The following is a 21,686-nucleotide window of genomic DNA, read 5'->3' as shown; positions in this document are numbered from 1 at the left end:
AGCAATCTGATGGATCCGTTAGTTAAATAGGAGGCCTATATTAATCTATAAAGGCCCATTAGGTCTCGGCCCACTCATCTTCCATAATCACCCACGCGAGCTTCCTTTCTTTCAGTTATTGAACGAAAGTCATCATCTTTCATGAACAAACCTTCTACAGATTCGCACTTATCAGATCCTCGAGCATCCTGATCCCAATTCAATTTCTCCTCCCTAGGGCTTCCCAAATCCCTCATCCCTCTTCCTCCGGTACGTCAATTATCAAGATTCGATCCCACATCAATCTCTCAAATCCCTAAAGTTACACACAAACAATGGCAGAGACTATGGAGGCGGAGATGGACTTCTCAGACGGTGAGCAAACCAACAGAGCTTCTCTCGTGGCTCTCTACGGCAACTCGTCCGTTGTTGAACAGCACCTCCCTGGCTACATCTTCATGTGTAACGGAAGAACCAAACCGGATTGCTTCCGTTACCGAGTCTTCGGGATCCCGAGAGGTGGGAAAGGAGTTGTCGAGCGGATCAAACCGGGGATGAAGCTGTTTCTTTACGACTTTGAGAAGAGGCTTCTCTATGGTGTGTATGAGGCTAGTGTTGGTGGGAAGATGGATATTGAGCCTGATGCTTTTGATAAGATGTATCCTGCTCAGGTGAGGATTTGAATACAAAAGGTTTTGTTTTGTGTTTTTTTTTTTAGATTAATCTTTTTTTAATCTTAATCTTGGCAGGTTGGGTTTAGGATTGTTGAGAATTGTTATCCTTTGCCGGAGAGTACTTTTAAGTCTGCTATCTATGAGAATTACAAAGGGGGAAAGTTTAATCAAGAGCTTGCTCCTCACCAAGTTAATACACTACTCTTCCTTGTTATTTTACCAATGTTCAAGAAATAGTTGTATGAGATTATTGATTAGGCGGGCGTCTAGACCGATTTTTTTTTTAATCGTTCTGAAAAAATTGTTACATTCTTCCTTGTTATTTACCGATGTTCGAGAAATCGCTAGGTGCTGGTTAGGCGCTTTATATGAGATTATTGATTAGACTGATTTTTTAGTGTGTTAGACTGATTTTTTTGAAGAATCGTTCTGAAAGAATTGTTACATTCTTCCTTGTTATTTACCAATGTTCAAGAAATCGCTAGGCGTTGGTTAGGCGCTTTGTATGAGATTATTGATTAGCGCGGGAGCCTAGACCGATTTTTTTGTGTGTTAAGACTGGTTTTTTGAAGAATCGTTCTGAAAGAATTGTTTTGTTTAGGTCTGATTTTCGGAGTAGGTGGAACCGATTTTTAGAACACTATTGTGCTAGACTTTCGTATTGTGAATTGTGATTACAATGTTGCTGAATTTAAAATAATCATGGATTTGTAGGTGATGTCTTTGTTATCATTGTTTCGTTCATTTGCTGCTCCACAACTCGATGCATTACCTCATAGATTCGCTTCTGGAGCCTCAGCATCATCCAGGGAGCTATCTTTCGAGGAACGGTTCATTGCTGCTACACAACTTAAGAAAGCTTCGTCAGTTTTAGATCCTTTGTCTGCTCGCTCACATCTGTTTAATCATAGTTACTCCAGACAAGATGGCGGCTACACAACCCCAGTGAGAGAAAGAGGATATCTCTCAAACTTGGATCAGCCTTATTCTCCTGCAGAAAGTCAGCAGCAACGGTTGATAGGAGACCCTTCACGCTCATCTATACAAGACCCTCAGCTCAAATACCTTACCATTTTATCTAATATCCGGAGGTAACTATGGTTGTATTGGTTTTTAGTCCATAACTTGATGGTTAGTCTGCTAATTTGGACCTGATATTTGTAGTCATCAGAGGTTTACCAGCGTAGATCAAACTGAGAACTATACTAGACTCATTTTTAATGCTATTACAAATTATGAGAAATATTACAAACGATACAACTCTACTAGTCTTATTAGACTCCTTTATCTTGTTTCTGTTTTATGGTTTTGCAGTACCTATAAGTGAATGTGTAATTATTAGTGCTTTTTTTTTGCTGTGACAGATATGGAAGTGCACCAGAGCCCTTGTCCTCGGAAAATGAATATCATCCGGAAGCACCATCGGAGAAGGATCAATTTGCTGCACCTTATTATGATAAGAAGTATTACCTTTCGACATTACCTGGGAATGAGCACTTGTCTGCGTCTGCAGCTAACGGGAGTGTTTATAGAAGCGAGCTCTATGCTTCAGCATCACAAAACGAAAGGGAAGCTAGTCAGCAGCATGAGACCCTTGCTGGGACTTATTATCACCCAGAAGCATCTACAGCTCCGAATACCACAGCGTCCATGCAGGCAGTTAATGCTGCAACAGCTGGCTATCCTACACCGGCACATGGTGAAGTCCCACAAGTAGCAACTGATTACGCATACAAACCTCAGACCGTAACGGGTAATTACACCACCACTCATTCACAGCCTGGGAGTGTGGGAGAAAGTACAGAATCATATGCTGGAGCAGTTAGTTATCCACCACAGCAACATAGTCAACTCTATACTGGTGGACCTGGATATACTCAACAACCCCATGAAACTGCGTACGCTCATCAACCCTATTCTGCAGCAACTGCGTACGCTCAGCAAAACCATGCTGCTTCAACTGGGTACGCTCAGCAACCCCATGCTGCAACAACTGGGTATGCTCAGCAACCCCAAGATGCAGCTGCTGGATACGCTCAACAACCCCATGCTGCAACAACTGGATACGCTCAGCAATCCTATGATGCAGCAACTGGATACGCTCAACAACTCCAAGATGTAGCAACTGGATACGGTCAGCAACCCCATGCTGCAGCAACTGGATACGCTCAGCAACCCTATGCTGCAACAACTGGATACGCTCAGCAACCCCAAGATGCAGCAGCTGGGTACGCTCAACAACCGTATGGTCAAGCTGTTGGATACACAACGCAATATGGTGCCCAGGCTGTTGGATACACGCCTCAATACAGTGCTCATGCTGGTGCATACAGTCAACAAGCTGTGGCGCAAGGTTCTGTGCCAGGGGCTCCCAGGACAACTGATTGGAATGCTGCAAGCCAGGCATATGCTGCAACAGGAGACTGGAATGCGGTGAATCAGTCTTACTACCATCACACAGCGGATACAACCACAACCTATAATCAAACATCTTAAAAACTGTCTTGACAGAGAGGACTCTGTTAGCTCTCTCGTGTACGTACTAAAACATGGTTTCGATTCAGGTGAAAAACAATTTGATGTGGATGATGATGCTGAAAACCTCTTTGCGTTAGCTTTGCAGGATCTGGAAAACTTGTGAGCGTGGTGGAGAAGCATGGATGTGATCTAGTGCACTCACTGGAAAGAATGGAACAAAGACATAAAAGGTAGAGTCTCCAGCTCGTTTCCTCTTATGTTAAAAAAAAGGCTATAACAGATTAAGGTTTTTATTTTCTCTAAATCATCAAAACTTATTCAAATCCCTATTCAGAAGTGCAATTTGAAATGCAATTACGATGGGGATATGAAACGAATAAACCATATTAGAACTCTTTTTATTACAAGCTGTCCTAAAACATTTATATTCTAGTATGTTTGTGTTTAATACTTGGGATCTGCTATTAAGTATATAGCCTACAGTGGTCAAACTCTAAACACAATATTAAGAATGATTATTAACTCTAAAAGATGAACTGGCATAAGCCATATTGGTAGACAAAAGACTTTACTTTGGTTTTAAGCTTTCTCTCGGGGGTCACAAGTCTCCCACTATGTATGTGATTGAGCATTTGCATTGCAATTCACATTTTCTTTGGGTTTTATCTGTTTGTCTTCTCCTCTTTTTTTTAAAAATAAATTTTTTAAGAAGCTTTTTCCTTTCGTCTTATTTCTCCAATTAAAATTAAAAAAATTCATTCGAGCTCTCTTTCTTCGTCTTTTGTACTCACTTAGGTTCTGGTCCTGCCTTTCTTACTTTTTTTTTGTGTGTGGCAATGGTCCTGTCAGTTTACAGCAGCTTTGTATGGTGGTGGTTGTGTCACGGATCATAATGTTAAATTTTGACAAACAATATTAGAAATTAAATAAAAACTGAAATTTAGTAAAATGGACAACTCTAAGTTATAATTGTAAGAATGGGGTGTTTAAGTTTAAAATGGCAAAATGGGCAAATTCATATCCGCCTCTTTAAATTGTCTCGAAATAACGTGATAATTTTTTTTTTAAATATATATAAACATATATATTCTCATGGAATTGTTTCTTCAAAATTTCCGTATTGAGTATACTTTACGACCGGTAAAATCATACTAAATTATGATGGTCTCTCCAAGATAATAATGAAAATGTGTTAAATATTCTCACGTGAAAGTCCATCAACTATTTCCTCATACCTTCACCTTAATGGCAGTTTGTCGTATTTTTCTAAATATTTACACGCCACTAGTAACAGCTTGTGGTCTGAATATTTCTCCAAAGGAGCATCTTTACTGTAGTCTGAAAATTTCTCTAATATTTCTGTGATATTGTAATCGCTATATCCAGTTAGTAAAAAAAAAGAGAAAAACTATAAAAAGTTTTTATGTATAAAATTATTGACCCAAATATTAACAACAATTTCTATTATTATATATATTTTAGATGGAAATCAGTTCTGCAGTTCTGCTTAATATGTTTATTGACCAGCCTATGATAAGTACTCAAAAGTCTTTTACCAAAAAGAAAAAAGTACTCACAAGTCATAATTAACAATTGATTCGATTGGAAAAGACAACAATATGTTTTTTTTTAAACGAATGTTTGAAACAATATTGTATTGCCAACGGGTGACTAAAGAAGCATCGTTATATCAACTATTTAACTATCATATTATGGAAATCAGATCTTAGCTATCAAAACCTAATAACATGGGCCATGGCATTGGAAGCTTCTAAACTAATCCATTTTAAAACAAAAATTTTACGTTTTAATTAATGTTGTAAACACTAATAAGTTAATAACTATATGCTCTCTCAAAAAATGTATGTTCTATAACTTTCACACCTATGAAATTTTAATTATTAATGCATTTTAACTAACTATTTCACACATTATTTAATCAATAAAATTTTAATAAGATAATTATGTTTTTCGAAGTTCGCCATTTACTATTAAATAATGCATTAAAATATTTAAAAAAAAGTTTTGTTGAAACAATTTTTTTTCTTCTAAAATATAGATTTTTCGAAACGGAGAAAGTATTTTAATTTACTGGCTAAAAGTAGTATTTTCCATCAATATAAATTGACTACGACGCGTAATAAAAGATTTTCTTAGCAAAGAATTTTCTAAGAAAACCGATGAAAGTTTCTTGGATATTTCGTGAATAAAGTCAAAATAAAATTAAATAAAAAAAACTCGGTTTAATTTTTATTTTTTTCAAAACGCCTATAAAAAGGGGTACAGAGCCACCAGTCAATCCAATAGAAAAGTCTAGCTGGACAAGTGGGTCCCATTTATTACCACCCCCTCTGAATCTTCTTCTCCTTCTACTTCTTCCTTTGTCCTAAAAAAAAATCTTCTCTTTTTGTTCGAATCAGGTTAAGTTCTGGATCATCAATCAACACAGCCGTTTCTTTCTCCGGTAATAATTAGACTTTATCTCTCTAAATGGGTAACTGCTTCTCCGAAGATGTCTCCTCGGGACCTGGTGCTACAGCCAGCGTTAGTGGAGCTGCTTCCTCCTCCTCCGCTCTCGCCACTACAAACGACGCCGTTGATTACTATCTCAAGTCTCGTGGTTACAACGGTCTCTTCTCTCAGATCGAGGTTCCCTTATTCATCACTTTATCTCCTTTTTTTTTTTGGTATCTGAGGGTTTATGTTTTTGTTTGATAATGTTTTTTTTTTGTCTTTTTCTGGCAGTTATCTTTTTCTGCTACTAATTTGCGAGACCGTGACGTGCTCTCCAAGGTTTGTTTGGATCTTTTGTTTAAACTTGAGGTTTAAATTGCCTACATTCTTCTGAAAGTTGTGACCTTTTTAATCGCAGAGTGATCCTATGGTGGTTGTCTATAAGAAGGAAAAAGATGAGACACTCTCCGAAGTGTTTCGCTCTGAAGTTGTTTTGAACTCTTTAGCTCCTAAATGGATTAAGAAGTTTACACTCGCTTACCATTTCGAGACTGTGCAGACATTGTTGTAAGTTATACACACACTACATATATGAACTTGGCACACATCATCTCCCTTTAACTGAAAGTATATGACTTGTTCTTGTTGGTTGTTGTATTACTCAGGTTTCGTCTGTATGATGTTGACACTCAGTATCAAAACTCAAGAGAGGAGGTAACCTGCTACTCTTATCCCTCTTATCTTCATTTTGATCCAAAGTACTCTTTTCTTATCAAATGTTATATAGCATGTGTGTGGGTGTTTTTTTTTTTTGTTGTCGCTTTAAAAGTGTGGGGCACAAGCACCCACATGCTTGTCTCAACCTTACTTTCATTAAAGCATGTGTGCTTACTACTGAAGCTTTTACTTTTTTTCAGATGCTTAAGCTTGATGATCAGCAGTTTCTCGGTGAGGCAACATGTGCATTGTCTGAGGTATCATCAACTGCTTGAATGCAATATATGAGGACTTTGTTTGCCTTTAAGAGAGAGGAGATTTAGCTTATACTTACTCTTTGACCACGCAGATAGTCACAAAATCAACTAGGACGATTACATTGGAGCTAAAGCGTAAAGAAGGCTTTGCTGCACAGTCTCAGCCTCACCATGGAAAGCTCATCGTTCATGCTGAGGAGTGCCTTGCTTCTAAGATTACAACAGAGATAGTATTCAGATGTTCGAGTTTGGAATCTAAAGATCTTTTCTCAAAAAGTGTAAGTTTTGTGTGGATTCATTATCTCTGCCTTTTTTTTTACTTTTAAAAACATAAATATAACTCTTTTTATTTCTCTTGTTGCTCATCTTTAGGATCCCTTTCTGGTGGTATCAAAGATTGTGGAGCACGGAACTCCAATCCCAGTGTCTAAAACTGAAGTCATGAAGAACAATCTTAACCCTATTTGGAAACCACTCTTCCTAAGTGTTCAACAAGTCGGTAGTAAGGTACAGGAGTCTGTAATGAACGAACATGAAAGTATGTTTCTCTATCTGAGATTGCAAAAGATGTCTTAAAATGTTCTTTTTATAATCTTACAGGACAGTCCACTGATAATAGAGTGCTCAGACTTCAATTCCAATGGCAAACACAGTCTGATCGGGTAACCTTAGATCTCAGTCTATCTCATGACTTATTAGAGAAGCTGTTAGCTGACATGGTTACTTGTCTACTTTGTGTGAACAGAAAAGTTCAAAAATCGCTTGCAGACTTGGAGAAACTTCATTTGGCTGGCCAAGGAATCAATTTATCTCTGCCTACAGGTGCTGGACAAAACAAGGTATTGAACTATTAGTACTTGTTATTGCCTTCTCATGTAAGTTATCTGATTTACTTTTCTCTTTACTCTAGGTATTAAAGAGCCAGCTTTTTGTGGAGAAGTTCACAGAGACTGTCCAGCACACGTTCCTTGAATACTTGGCTTCCGGGTTTGAACTAAGCTTCATGGTAGCAATCGATTTCACAGGTAATGTTGAGTGGATATGTATATGTTGTTGTTAGTTTTGCTAACTAAACTTTTCTATTATCCTTTCAGCTTCAAATGGCAATCCACGCCTCCCTGATTCCTTGCACTACGTTGATCCTTCAGGACATTTAAATGCCTACCAGAGAGTGAGGATTCAGTGTTATTCCATTTTATTAATCAAGCAGTGACTGTGACTAAAACACTGATCATGTTCTCTTCTTTTACTCAGGCAATAGTGGAACTGGGAGAAGTGTTGCAGTTTTATGACTCGGATAAACGCTTCCCTGCCTGGGGATTTGGAGCTCGTCCAATAGATGGTCCAGTTTCACATTGCTTTAACCTCAACGGTAGCAGTTCATACTGTGAGGTAAAACAAACTCAATGTGCGTCTCTTTAGTATCAGAACTAGGCCTGAGATTTTGAACCGAATCGAACCGAACCGAACCAAAATTTCAGTTAGTTTGGTTCAATTTTGTAGTTTTTTTTTAAATCGGTTTTTGGTTCGGTTCGGCATTCGGTTACTTCGGTTTTTTCTTTAGAAGAAAAGGTTTATACACCGAACTAACTAAATTTCAAACCAAAATTAACCGAATTTATCCAAAAAGTTAGCAAAATCTAAACTTCGGTAGGATTTTCAAAAACTGAAATAACCAAATATCGAACCAAAATTTATAATTCCGTAAGATTTATGTTGAACCGAACTGACTGAATAATTCAGAACCAACCAAACCCGCTTTGATGTTTTTGGATTCACATATCATTTTTTTTCTTTATCTATGTCTCTCCCAGGTGGATGGGATTCAAGGAATCCTGACTTCATACACAAGTGCGCTCTTCAACGTCTCTTTGGCAGGTCCTACCCTCTTTGGTCCGGTGATAAACTCCGCTGCTATGACAGCTAGCCAGTCTCTAGCTCAAGGCTCACGGAGATACTACGTCTTACTAATCATCACAGTGAGTATACATAATATAAAAAAAAACATCCAATAGCATAAACATAACAAAAATCAAACATTGTTTCAGGATGGTGTTATAACAGATCTTCAAGAAACAAAAGATGCCTTAGTCAGTGCATCTGATTTGCCGTTATCAATCCTCATTGTAGGAGTTGGAGGAGCTGATTTTAAAGAGATGGAGGTACAAAAAGATACTTAAAGATTCTTACAGCTATATATATGATCTTTTTGTGTAAACTTTGTGTTTGTGTGTTTGGTGGGGTGTTTTAGATACTAGATGCTGATAGAGGAGACAGGTTGGAGAGCTCGACAGGGCGATTAGCTTCACGAGATATCGTTCAGTTTGTGGCATTACGAGATGTGCAACGTGAGTTTTTATTTGATTCTTGAAATTTAACCGTGTTAGTTCTTGAAGTGGTTGGTTTTAAATGAGTGTGTTGTGTTGTGTTTTGTTGCAGATGGAGAGATCTCTGTAGTACAAGCGCTTCTTGCAGAACTACCTTCACAGTTTTTGACGTATATGAGAATCCGTAACATGAAGCCAGGTCCTCCGTGAATGATGGATCGTATGTGTAAATGTTTTGCCAAAGAAGTGTACATAGTCATATATACTTACATTGGCTTTTTTTCTATTTCATGTTATTATGTGTTTCTTTTCCTTTTCGGAATATTGGATGTAAAAAGTTTCGGATGAAGCAATTGGTAATACATCTCATGTGTGCATCTTTCTTTGTAGTAACTAGTAAGCTTTTTCTGGTGTCTAGTTTGATTTTTTTGAATTATATCTTTCGGATTAGCTTTGAAATCATAAATATTGAGAATCAAAACCGCCTGCATGACTTTGGTTATACAGTGAATGGAGGATGAGATATGTAGGTTTAAGTTACGGTATATATATGTTCAGATGCTTTGTAGTGCATCGGGTTTCGGATATATCCGATCGGGTTTTTGTATCCAAATTTGTTGAATACAAAACCCGATCAAGTATTTTGTTAATTCGGTTTCCGTTTTTGGTCACGCTCGAATTTGGGTTTAGAGTAAAATGGTCAGGTGTATTAGTACACTGCTTTACGTTTTCACACATACGAAGACTCTTGTCTAAAAGGTCATAAGTTTATTAATGGAGGTACAGTGAGACTTTGATTAAAGATATTCAACAGTAAAATGCTTTAATTGTTATAAATTTGATCATAAACATTACATTAACCGTCAGTTAGGGAAGTGGTAGTTGAACCTAACACCTACACACAGACACAATGCACAAAGACACATCTTTGCGAGTCAAAGTGGCTGGATTGCATTTACAAGTCTTACACTATTATCCCACGTGACGCATTGCTCTTTTTACCTGTCAACTTACTTAGCTGTTGACCTTTTTTGTCAATAGTTATTCAAATATGGAACTTTTTTATACAACAATATATAGAGATAGGCAGTCTCATAACATATACAAAAATTTCCATTCGAAAGCTGAAACGTGTACACAAACCCCCACACACCATCAACTAAAAGAATGATACAATGTAACAGTGTAGCTTTTTGTTCATCATACAGCTTATTTAGAATTAAGATTTATTCGGAAATATCCTCTTATTTACGTGGTAATTTAAATATGATTAAGTATGAAAGCCTGATTTTACGATTTTTAATTACGGTTTATAGGACAAAAACTTCAGACCGGCTTGCGATTTTCTTGATTGATTTTAACGTTGTTTTCATTGTTTACTAGCAAACCATTTTAGATATTAACATATCAGGGTATGACTGGTTTCCCCGCTACCATCCGCAAACGCAATTTTTGTGGTTAGTAGCGGTTGTTAACATTTTGCAACAATCACTTAAACCGCTCTAAACCGCTTCAAAACGTTCTAAACCTCAAAAATTCAAAAATTGTTCCAGCTAGAGTTTGTGGTTGCGGGATGATACATTTTTTTTAAACAATATAAATACAAAAATAAAAATATTCAATAAAATTTTAAATATGAATTATAAAAATACTAAAATACATCTATTATATATTAATTAATATTATAAAATTTTAAAATAAAAATACTTTTTATAATTTTTAAAAATTTAAAACTATAACTTTCTAAATATAATTTTTATATTTATTATAATATTATGATTTTTGATATTTTTATAATTATATAAAATGTAAATATTGTTAATATATTATTTAGCCGTTGCAGCATTTGGTAGTTAACCAGTCATAAGTATTCTGTAAACGCACCAATTTTTAACTGCCGAACCAGTCATACAAATCTCTTAAACCCCGCTAGAAACTGCAATCATCCGCATCCGCAAACTCCCACAACCGCAGCCGCTGCGTTTGAACCAGTCATGTCTTGATATGAATTGAGAAATTTCCTAGCATAGTCTTTTTTAGTTTATCTTCACAAAAATAGCCATCAATGAAGAAAACGACCAAAATAATTTTTATTAAAAAGTAAAAATACATTTTTATCGTAGGGTTAATTAATCTAGACTTAAGATTTAAAGTTAAGGGGTAAGGTTTTCGGGATAGGGTTTCAAATTTTAAAAGATAAAAATAAATATTAAAAATTTAAAAAAAAATTAAAAAAAAAACTATTTTGGTTATTTTCTTACTCGAATGTTATTTTTATGACAAAAACTTTTAAAAAACCTATTTGAGAGAATTACCCATATGAATTTGTCATAGCATTGTTTCTAAAAACATTTTAGATAGGATGGATACCAATTCATTTATCACCAATTAGTTTTAGGTTAAAAATTAATTAAATTAACAATATATATTATTTTTTTGCTAAGAAAATTAACAATATATATATAAATTAATACAAGATCTTGTCAAAATGTTATTTTTTCACTAAAAATTCTGCACTGCTGCCAAACTTAAAGGTGCCATTTTGTGTATGTCGATAGGAGTGTGTACACATTTATTGGATTCGGAGTTTTTAAAACTTCTTTTGTGTTGCAAACTTATAGTCAAACCCCTAATTAAAAATTAGATTCACTTCACACGTACGCAAACTCATATTGCCATTTTTTTTGTCTTATCGCGTTCCATCCACAAAAGAAACATATAAACCTAAAAAAAACATCTTCATCTTTTTAGAGAATGTATGTCGATATTTGGCGAAAAATAAATTGTCGGTTAACATTAAACTTTCAACTATATCCTTGCGAGCACGAGTTCTTTTTTATTTTTATAGTAATATTCAAAAAATAATAATATATCTTTTCCTCAAGTCCATGAGTGTGTTAAAGCACCCCTATTGAGGGTTTATGGGGAGAGTTCACACAGAAATCAAGAAAAAAAATAATAAAATAACTCAATCACATGAACCCTTCTCTCCTAAAGCTCTATCGCCACCTATCCTATTTAAAAAAAAAAAAATTAGACTAATTGTAAATCACCACGATACGTAGGATCTGCGCTACAGTGATGAACTTTAGGAGAGAAGATGAACTCAAAGAAGGGTTTCATTGATGCAGATGTTCTTAACACTTTTACAAAGATAAAATAATCATACAAAACGTGAACATGCATGCATCTTCCCCTCTTCTTTATTTTATTCTCCATCTCGTGTAGTATTATCCCTTTCGTCTGATATTTAAAATACATATGCACTTTCCGTATTAGGAAATGTTTAACAAACATTCTCATATTATACATTTCGTCATTTCGAGGCCCCAATATATTGATCCGTACTAATCGTACATGCAAATGAAACATGTTTTCTATTACTAGCTATACAATAATAACACTAAGTACATTAAACATATATAATTAAAGACAAAAGAGAAAGCCAAACTTAAACGTATATTGCTGAAGGTCATATGTTCACACGTAGACAACCTTCCTCTATAAAAAAAAACTCAGAATATTGCACACTCCAAAAAGCCTTTACTCTCTCTTGATTCACTTCAACCTAATTTCTTCTCCTCATCGCCTTCTTGTTCTTGATGTCCAAAGAACAACCCTAAACTCTGAATCCTCTATCGGACTTTAAATCAAATCTAGCAAAATGGATCCTCGATACAATGGGAATATGCCCTTTGGAGGCGAGGAAAATGACGGAACCGAGGAAGATGAGAACTTATTCCCTGTCTACTCGGCTCGATCTAAACACGACATGCGTGTTATGGTCTCCGCTTTGTCTCAAGTAATCGGTCAAGGCAGCTCTCACGATAGTCCTTCTGTGTATAATCCACAAGACCCTAGTCAAACAGTTGCTCCTACTCATCAAGATCAAGGTAGATATATAGATCTCATGTCTATGTTAAATTATTTGGAATTTTTGTGAAAATTTCATAGCTAGCAGCTGTAAATCTCAAACTTTTATAGGAGAGAAAGCTTGTAACTAAAATTATGGTATTATCAAATGTAATTTGACTAATTTGGATATGGTTTGTTGGAGATGCAGTTATAGCATGACCATATTAGTAAATGTTTCAATTAGTCAGCACCAATAGGTGATGATATACATCTAAACACATACACTATGCATATATATTTACTATGCAATATTAATATTTGTGATTGATATTAAGGGAACTTGAGGACGAGACATTATAGAGGGGTAAGGCAAAGGCCATGGGGAAAATGGGCAGCTGAGATTCGAGATCCGCAAAAGGCAGCACGTGTGTGGCTAGGGACATTTGAAACAGCTGAGTCCGCAGCCTTAGCTTATGATGAAGCAGCTCTTAAGTTCAAAGGAAGCAAAGCCAAACTCAACTTCCCTGAAAGGGTTCAGCTAGGAAGCAATATTATAAACAATCAACTATCAAACTCTACTTGTTACTCCTCAAATCAAAGTGAGACGCAAAATATACCATACTATAACCAGTATTATCAAGATGGGAGTAATAGTGATATGCTAAGTTTTAATTTGGGTGGTGGTTATGGTAGCGGTAACGGTAACGGTGTTTCAATGTCTCATGATCATAGTTTATCAACTATTACTACTGCTGCAACGACATCTTCGTCTTCTGGTGGCTCTTCTAGGCAACAAGAAGAGCAAGATTATGCTAGATTTTGGCGGTTTGGAGATTCTTCTTCCTCTCCACATTCGGGTTATTGAAATGATATATAAGAGGTTAATTTGTGTTACTTGCCATGAAGAGATGTTATGATTCTTGAATGTTTTTCATGTTTTGCACTCTTATTTTTGTTGGTTAAAGATTCTTGAAAGTGTAACTTTTATTTCATAGAATATAACTAGATATTACATGAAACGCATACCAAATCTAGTTCATTTTATCGTCCTACAAATGCAAACACAAGCTACTGAGCTCATGAGGTGGTATAAAATCTCATCTGATCTGCTAAATTTTTTCTTACATAAATTATATATGTGTGTTCCATAGTTCCATTTAACGTATTTACAACCAAGCTTAAACCTCGTTTTAGTTATCTGTTATTATTACCATAAAATAACAAAGTTAAGTGCAAAAAATACCATTATGACGAGTTGACATGAAATAGTTTTTCAAAATCAACGACTAATCTGTCGTGTGAATTACAAGATTCGGCACCCAACAATACATGCATGTGAACTTCAACATCATGCAAACTCCAAACTACTAAAAAGAATTGTCTTTTATTTTTTTCGGTTGTATTAGTTTTCACGATCGATGATCGGCTTAAGACGCGTGATAGGCACCGTCACAACTTTGCTGGACGGTCTCGACCCTCAACGAAATATCTGATGATGAAATCCACTTGAGCTGGACTTCGAAGTCTTACACCACTTGATTCACTAGTGGAACTCTATCAAATTGACTATCCATATAAAGTTAAAAAATATACAGTGACATGTGTTTGAATCTTTTAACCAAAATAGAAGTAATGAAATAAAAATATTAAATAAAATACGGTTCCAGTATAAAATCAATTGGTAATAGATAAATTAATTTATCTATTTAATATATTATTTTAGTTTCAGAATATCTCTGGTACCATAGTAAGTTAAATGAGTTTTTAACCTAAAATCAATTAGTAATATGTGGATTTATTAATCTTTTATATATACTAGATCTTTTTTCCGCGCTACGCGCGGATGATATATTTAAATTTATTATATTTATCATTTTTATTTGTATGTGAATTTTTGTATATTAAATTGTACATAACTAATTTTTTTAATTTTTTTTTAAATATTTTTAGTTTGAAGTAAATATTTCTATTATATGTAACACAATTAACTAATAAAATATGAAAAATCAAGTCTGAGATTTTAGAGTTATGTAAAAAAATATAATAATGTATAGAACATAAATTATCTTAGTTTAAAAGATCGGAATCTCCTCTCGAATAAATTCACGAAAAGAAAAAGTACTCCAATAACCTATTTAAAATATAAAACCCCCTTTTAAAAAAAATGTACTTAATAATATTTTTTTACGTGTAATAGTTGAAAACTAACAATTGAATATTGATCTAGAATATTATTTTAATATATCTAACGGTAAAATATTAATTGTAATAACCAAATTTTGAATTTTGTAATATTTCATGAATTAGAAGTCTTTAAAATCTAAAATCTATTTTATTAGCATAAGATATTTTTTATTCATTTATTATTTTGACGCTACAAAATATTGCTTTAGTTTTATTTGTATATTAATTTTTTAATAATTTAGTTTCTTTTTAAGTAATTTTAAAATTATCAAGAATATAATATATTTAAAACTATTTATTTAAATATATCCAAATATGATGTCTCATTTTTATGTGTGTTTGCGTTGAGAGTATTTAATTTGTAGTTTGTATATTTAATAACACCTTGTTGCGTGCCGTTCTATGGGTTTAATAAATGTGTTGTCATTTCATTTTTATTACTACTAACATGATTTTTTAGTGATCAGTGATAATATATTTTTAACGTTATGTATTATATTTTATCGTATATTTTTTAACTCTTCATGCTGAAATTTTTTTTAGAATCATTTTAATTAGATAATAGGTTTAAAAATGTAAATAAAACATGTGTATGTTGTAAATTTAGACTTTTTTAGTGTAATTGAGTACTATCAAACTACTAATATCATGAGATAGAAAAGCATAAACTCTAAAAATGGAGTGAGTATTTGTGCTAGAGAAAACTGATTTAGCTACTAATATAGTGAGATATTACAATATTAGAAGGTATGAAAACTCTTCTCTGTTGTCTTATGTTTTCCTATGTTGGACATAATTAAGTTGTTGTCAATTTATTATATATTTGTGATAACTGGAAATACATTTTTATGTCTTACTTACATCATCCTTAATTGGTTTACGGTTCGACCATTTCTAATATACTGAGAGTAACATAATATTAGATTTTGATTATCTCCTTACAATTAGGAATGTACAGAATGAGATAAATTCAAGGTGAGACCACTTTACAATTTTGTCATCATATCTATATAGAGTTACTTTTTAGATTACTCTATCTGTTTCATAATGTAATCAGTTTTAATTAAAATATGTAATATTTAAAAGTTATTACTTTAGAAAACTGTCATTTAGTATATAAATTTAATCAATTACACTGTAATTTGCATAATTTAATTGGCCACACAATATCCAATAAATATAAAGTTACATTGAAATACAAAAACAATTTATATAGTGAAACAAAAAATAATTTTAAACCATTATATTATAAAATAAAGGGAATATTCAAATTATATTGAAACATTAGAATATTAAGAATTAGAAAAGCTAAAATCTCAACGTCGATCATTTACGTCGGCCATGCCTTAGACCATCTTCAACGTATTCCTCTTTTTTTTCTCTTAAATAGAGAAATTTCATAATAGAGATGGATTTGTCTCCGATGTATTTTTCTATTTTCTATCCTAAAAAGGAATATTCTTGATATATTATTTTCTGAGTTTACAAATAATATTTTTTATTTGTGAAAGTTGAAAACCAACCCAATATATTTTAGTATTTTATAAAATTATGATATTATCTACACTAAATATTTCTTTACAAACTATTATGTAAATAAAAAATGTAATTATATTTATATAAATAATATATTTCACTCAAAAATTATTTTTCGGTTATAATTATTTAAGTAAAAAGTTAAAGGATTATTTTGTAAAAACAAATAGAGGAGGTGACATGGGAAAAATATAGTTTCTCATTGGCCGATTATTTTCGCCTACGTAGACACTCTATCTGAGGCTTATATCCTCTATTTTTAATTAAAATATGTAATATTAAAGTTATTATTTTAGAAAACTGTCATTTAATAGATAAATTTAATCAATTACACAGTAATTTACATAATTTAATTGGCCACTCAGTATCCAATAAGTATAAAGTTACATTGAAATATAAAAACAATTTATATAGTGAAACAAAAAATATTTTTAAATCATTATATTATAGAGCAAATGGAATATTCAAATTATATTAAAACATTAGAATAGTAAGAATCAGAAAACCTGAAATCTCAACGTCGATCATTTACCTCGGCCATGCCTTAGACCATCTTCAGTGTATTCCTCTATTTTTTTCTAAAATAGAGGAATTTCATAAAGAGATGGATTTGTCTCCAATATATTTTTCTATTTTCTCTCCTGAAAAAGAATATTTTTGATAAATTCTTTTTTAAGTTTACAAATAATACTTTTTATTTGTGAAAGTTGAAAACCAACCTAATTTTATTTAGTATTTTATAAAATTATGATATTATTTACACTAAATATTTCTTTACAAACTATTATGTAAATAAAAAATATAATTATATTTATATAAATAATATATTTCACTAAAATAATATTTTCGGTTATAATTGTTTAAGTTAAAAGTTAAATGATCATTTTGTAAAAACAATTGGCCTATTATTTTCGTCTGGACACTCTATCTAAGGTTTATATCTTTCTTTTATTACTTGTTTGATTAATTATTTTTCATTGGCCGATTATTTTTCATTGGTCCGCTTTAAAAAAAACGTACACAAAGGAACCTCATGGACAGAGTATTATTTTGTCGCAAGTTGCTCTACAACATAGATATTTTTATCACAGAAAGTGTGATATGCTGTGTGACCCTAAGATACAACGTGGTTGAGTCTGGGAATGTATTTGCTCTCACTGTTTTAATACAAATTATCGATAATATGATGAGAAGGAGTTGTTATACTTTTCTATATGTAAGACGTCGCGAAGGAATTGTAATATATTTGTATCTCTTACCAGTTCTTTGGTTAACAATATCAGCAAAAGGACATAAACATAGCTTTCTTGTAGTGGACGTGTGTTTAAGAAGAGATGTTACATGCACTTTAAAACGGGTCAAAATAGCTAAGGTTAGATTTTAACAATTCATACAACTATTAAAAGACATTTTAACGGATCAGCTAGCAGGTGAAACAATATATTTGACTTTGTTACCAGTTATTCGTTTAATACACTTGAAAAGTGTAAGCAAACATAAATTAGTTGAAGGAGTCTATTTTATAAGTCATTTGAAATACATAGCCAAATAGCTCAAGTACACATAAATAATTGAAGGAGGCTCTTTTCTAAGTCATCTGAAATACATAGCCAAATAGCTCAAGTACACATTTATTAAGGATTTTTTCTAAGAAAACGACAAAAAGCAGCTTTGGAAGTCTGCAACATTCCATTAGGCTCCAGTAATCTGAAGCTTAACCATTGCGAACATGGTTTTTGGTAGGTTTAGAGGCTGTTTCTTGCCTTCCACCATGACATGAGTAATGGGTCCGCCGTTGTTGACTGGAGCACCTCTTTAAAGAGCTTCAGAAGTATCTCTATATATAGCTCCTGGAACATCATTGCCGGTGTTTTCATCACCTCCCTGTGGAGGAGTAAGGGTATACATAACACAATAATGCTTGGAGTGCTTAAACGTAAATATAGAGAGAGATTACCTGCTCTGCAAAATCTGGAAGGGGAAGCTCTGGTTAAGGTGAATGACTGATGCTTTGATGAGAAATTAAACCTTGAAAGTTTCTGCTGGAATGTTAAGGCCCTCCCCAGTATGTCTCTGAGGCACTGTGGGAAGGCAATGTTATGTGCATCCTCCATGCTGGTGCCATGTTGGACAATCACAAATAACTAAACAGTCCTTTCAATTTTACTAAAGCTACACACAAATAACAGAGGCCAATTGATTGATGTTACCATGTCTTGAGACACTCATGCAGCAGGAACATTGATCAGCTTGTTCATCTCAGCATCGAAAGCCACAAACAGAGCAGAGTCGGATGCATCTGATACTGCCATCTCCACCCGGTACTTGTCATCAAAGAGAGAGACGACTGGTTAGGTGAACTGATTTTTTTTGTGAGCATACCTAAATCATGTATGAAACCAATTTCATCATAGATTACCTTACAATGCCAACAGCTTTTTCATCATGATAAGATCCACACACGAAAGATGAAAGCCCACGCTGCAGTTTCCAGGAGCTCTTGGAACATGAGATATAGCACCACTCATGTGATGTTTCAGTGTTAACTTTCCCAGTATGCAGTCTATAATGTCTAGTGATAGTAAGAGGAATACCAAATGAGCATAAGATGTTGGTGCTAAGTTAGATATAAACTAACCTGTGGTGGTGAAGTGAGCACAAAACTTTTATTTTCATGTCTAGTGATACTAAGAGGAATACGTACTAATTTATTTTCCTTGTTTCGTTAAAGAATCTTCTTCAGATGGAAAAAGAAAACTTAAATTACTAAACCCCGGCGCATCAAAGTATGCCTGCAACAGATATTTCAAATATTGTTCATTAGATCACATCTTGCTATCTAAATGACAAATATATCTTTTCAATTCTGAAAAGATTTAGTAATTCCACCTGATACCAGGTAAGTCCTGGTGCTTTTCCTGAGAATTTCTGCCACTTAACCTTCTTTTATCCTTTCTCGTGTGAATATAGAGCTTCTAGCCTTCAATACCCACCTACAGATTTGAAAAAAAAAAACAGATCAAAATCGCCTTGGAGGTAACCAGTTTATAACCAGATACAATGACATTGAGCTCAAACAGATCAACAGAGATTATTAACTCATGGGTATACTTCTTCATAGGGAGAGTGAAGGCTCTGGCTAAACCAAGATCTGCAATCTTGAGCCTCATCGTCTTGGGATCCATCAAGAGATTGTGAGGCTTAAGATCTCTGTTAACAAAACCAAGAGAAAGTAGTAAGATTTCTCTCTTAAATCATTCTCACTTGTAAACATTATATACCTGTGCAGCACACCGTGGCCATGGCAGAATGCGATTCCTTTGCAGAGTTGGTACATCAAGCTCTTGACGATTTGGGGAGGAATGTTGTCTCCGGTTTGACGGAAACTTCTGATGTACTTCTTGACATCAGTGTCCATGTACTCGAACACCAGGTAGAGCACAGTTTTGCCATCTTTGCTCAGTCCTTGCTTAACATCCATCAACCTGAAGAAAATCAACAATCAGATAAGTAAATAGATGAAACTAACAGATACTGAGGATCGAGATGCAGTGGTTTATCATCCTGAATCCTAATTGAGATCTATCAACTCTACGAATCATCTCCAGAATCCTAATTGATCATCCAAAATCCTAACTGAGATCAATCATCTCCAATCTAACGAATCAACCAAGCAATATGAAATCGAGATCTAACGAAACGAACACTATGATATACGAAACCCTAACACAACTCCAATAGAGAGAGTGAGAGAGGGAATCCGAACCTGACGATGTGAGGATCGCAAGCGAGCATGCGTAAGATGGAGATATTGCGGAGAGTGGTGGAAAGAACGCCTTCTTCGTCTTCATGGAGACGCGTCTTTCCGGTAGCTTTCTCTCTGGATCTGTAAACCTTCCCGTAAGTGCCTTCGCCGACTTTCTCGAGCTTCAGGACAAATACTGATGACGTGGCAAAACGAATGTCTCCTATTGGTTGATTTAATTGAGGACGTGGACAGCCTCCCTACTCCTCATATATCCCTTTTAGTATAGGATAGATTTTTTGTTTAAATTAAGTATCATTGTAAAATAATTTCTTTTCATTACAAAATAAGTGTTAATTTATGATTTTAATTCAATTTTTATTAGTTTTATCGCTTTTACTTCTAATTAAACTTTTTAAAAATAATAAATGTTATGAAATTTTAACAGTAAATGAAATCAAACGTTAAACTTGTTTTTAATTTGTTATGAAAAATAATATCTAATTTGAAACTGATAGAATATCAATTAAAATATTTTTCAATTTCTGATGTGATACTTTGTACCAAGTACTTTGAATTGTCTACTTTATCACAAGTTGTCTAATGAATAATACAAAAGAATTAACAAGACAAAACACCAAATGTCTTATCTGCGTCCGATTTTGGTTGGTAATAAATGAAATAGACACTTTGAAAATCTCAAGTCGACAGACTAGAATTCAACGAGCATACCTAAGAAGTAGGAAAAGTCAATATAATAAAATAAAAAAAACAGGTTTAGACTTTTTAACAAGGGGCCGGTGAGTCGGTGCCGGTGCGAACCGCCGGCCTCACCAACCTTGTTACTGATTTCAATCTTTGCGGCCGTACAACATCTCTCCATTCAATTTTTAGAAACTTCTAGGCCCAAAACTTAGAGACATCACGACACTTAACACATATTTGTTTACTACATTGTTATAGTTTGTTCAAGCGCTGGTTGTGATTCCTTCCGGTTTCTTGTGGCAAGCAGCCTCTAAGCATTATTTAGCTCTAAGAAACTTTGACCGGAGATAAAAGCTTCCTCTTTTGCATCGCGTTCGAATAAGTTGTCGTACCTCTGCAACATAGCATACATACAATGTTATTTTTTTAAGCAAACAAAAAGGGATAAACCTAGCAAATATTTTTAAATTTTTATCACAAAAATAGTACTTAAAAAATCTTCAAAATAACATTTATAAATCAGTAAACTCAATACTTAATTACCTTATATATTAAACTCTAAATTTAATTTCATCCTTTAAATACTAAACCATAAATTTAAGAGAAATTCTTTTAAAAAAATCATTTTAAATTTATTTTCATAAAAGTAGACTCCCAAAAAAAGATGACAAAAAAAGAAGTTTTATTAAAGGGTAAATATATATTTATACTCTTAGGTTTAACTAATCTAAGATTCATGATTTAGAGTTTAGAGGTGGGGTTTTGGATGTGCTCA

General features: G+C 33.8%; 3 protein-coding genes across 3 annotated transcripts; 2 read left to right on the top strand and 1 right to left on the bottom strand.

Annotated features, from left to right (window-relative positions):
• Positions 1–102: 102 nt before the first annotated feature.
• LOC106382757 lies at positions 103–9,265 on the top strand. Its single transcript, XM_048749262.1, has 21 exons — positions 103–650; positions 729–842; positions 1,368–1,744; positions 2,018–3,148; positions 3,269–3,361; positions 5,621–5,780; positions 5,877–5,924; positions 6,004–6,152; positions 6,251–6,299; positions 6,503–6,559; positions 6,652–6,837; positions 6,932–7,066; positions 7,160–7,221; positions 7,305–7,398; positions 7,470–7,584; positions 7,654–7,730; positions 7,814–7,951; positions 8,374–8,538; positions 8,608–8,721; positions 8,811–8,907; positions 8,999–9,265. The coding sequence occupies exons 1-21, from the start codon at positions 315–317 to the stop codon at positions 9,094–9,096; spliced, it is 3,795 nt and encodes a 1,264-aa protein (XP_048605219.1). The 5' UTR covers positions 103–314; the 3' UTR covers positions 9,097–9,265.
• Positions 9,266–12,309: 3,044 nt separating this feature from the next.
• Positions 12,310–13,764, top strand: LOC106380120 (ethylene-responsive transcription factor ERF114). The gene is made up of 2 exons (XM_013819934.3): positions 12,310–12,779; positions 13,077–13,764. The coding sequence occupies exons 1-2, from the start codon at positions 12,551–12,553 to the stop codon at positions 13,604–13,606; spliced, it is 759 nt and encodes a 252-aa protein (XP_013675388.2). The 5' UTR covers positions 12,310–12,550; the 3' UTR covers positions 13,607–13,764.
• A 4,198-nt stretch (positions 13,765–17,962) lies between these two features.
• LOC125582521 (cyclin-dependent kinase B2-1-like) lies at positions 17,963–21,089 on the bottom strand. The gene is made up of 8 exons (XM_048749261.1): positions 21,045–21,089; positions 20,228–20,466; positions 19,743–19,946; positions 19,351–19,671; positions 18,881–19,253; positions 18,672–18,785; positions 18,419–18,576; positions 17,963–18,345 (listed from the first exon to the last, which is right to left on the bottom strand). Exons 1-4 carry the CDS (start codon positions 21,087–21,089, stop codon positions 19,455–19,457), a joined length of 705 nt encoding a protein of 234 aa, XP_048605218.1. The 3' UTR covers positions 17,963–18,345; positions 18,419–18,576; positions 18,672–18,785; positions 18,881–19,253; positions 19,351–19,454.
• Positions 21,090–21,686: the final 597 nt, after the last annotated feature.

The sequence above is a fragment of the Brassica napus genome, chromosome C2, assembly GCF_020379485.1.
Source record: "Brassica napus cultivar Da-Ae chromosome C2, Da-Ae, whole genome shotgun sequence".
In the NCBI taxonomy this organism is placed as follows: Eukaryota; Viridiplantae; Streptophyta; class Magnoliopsida; order Brassicales; family Brassicaceae; genus Brassica; species Brassica napus.
This window is presented reverse-complemented; position numbering and strand designations above follow the sequence as displayed.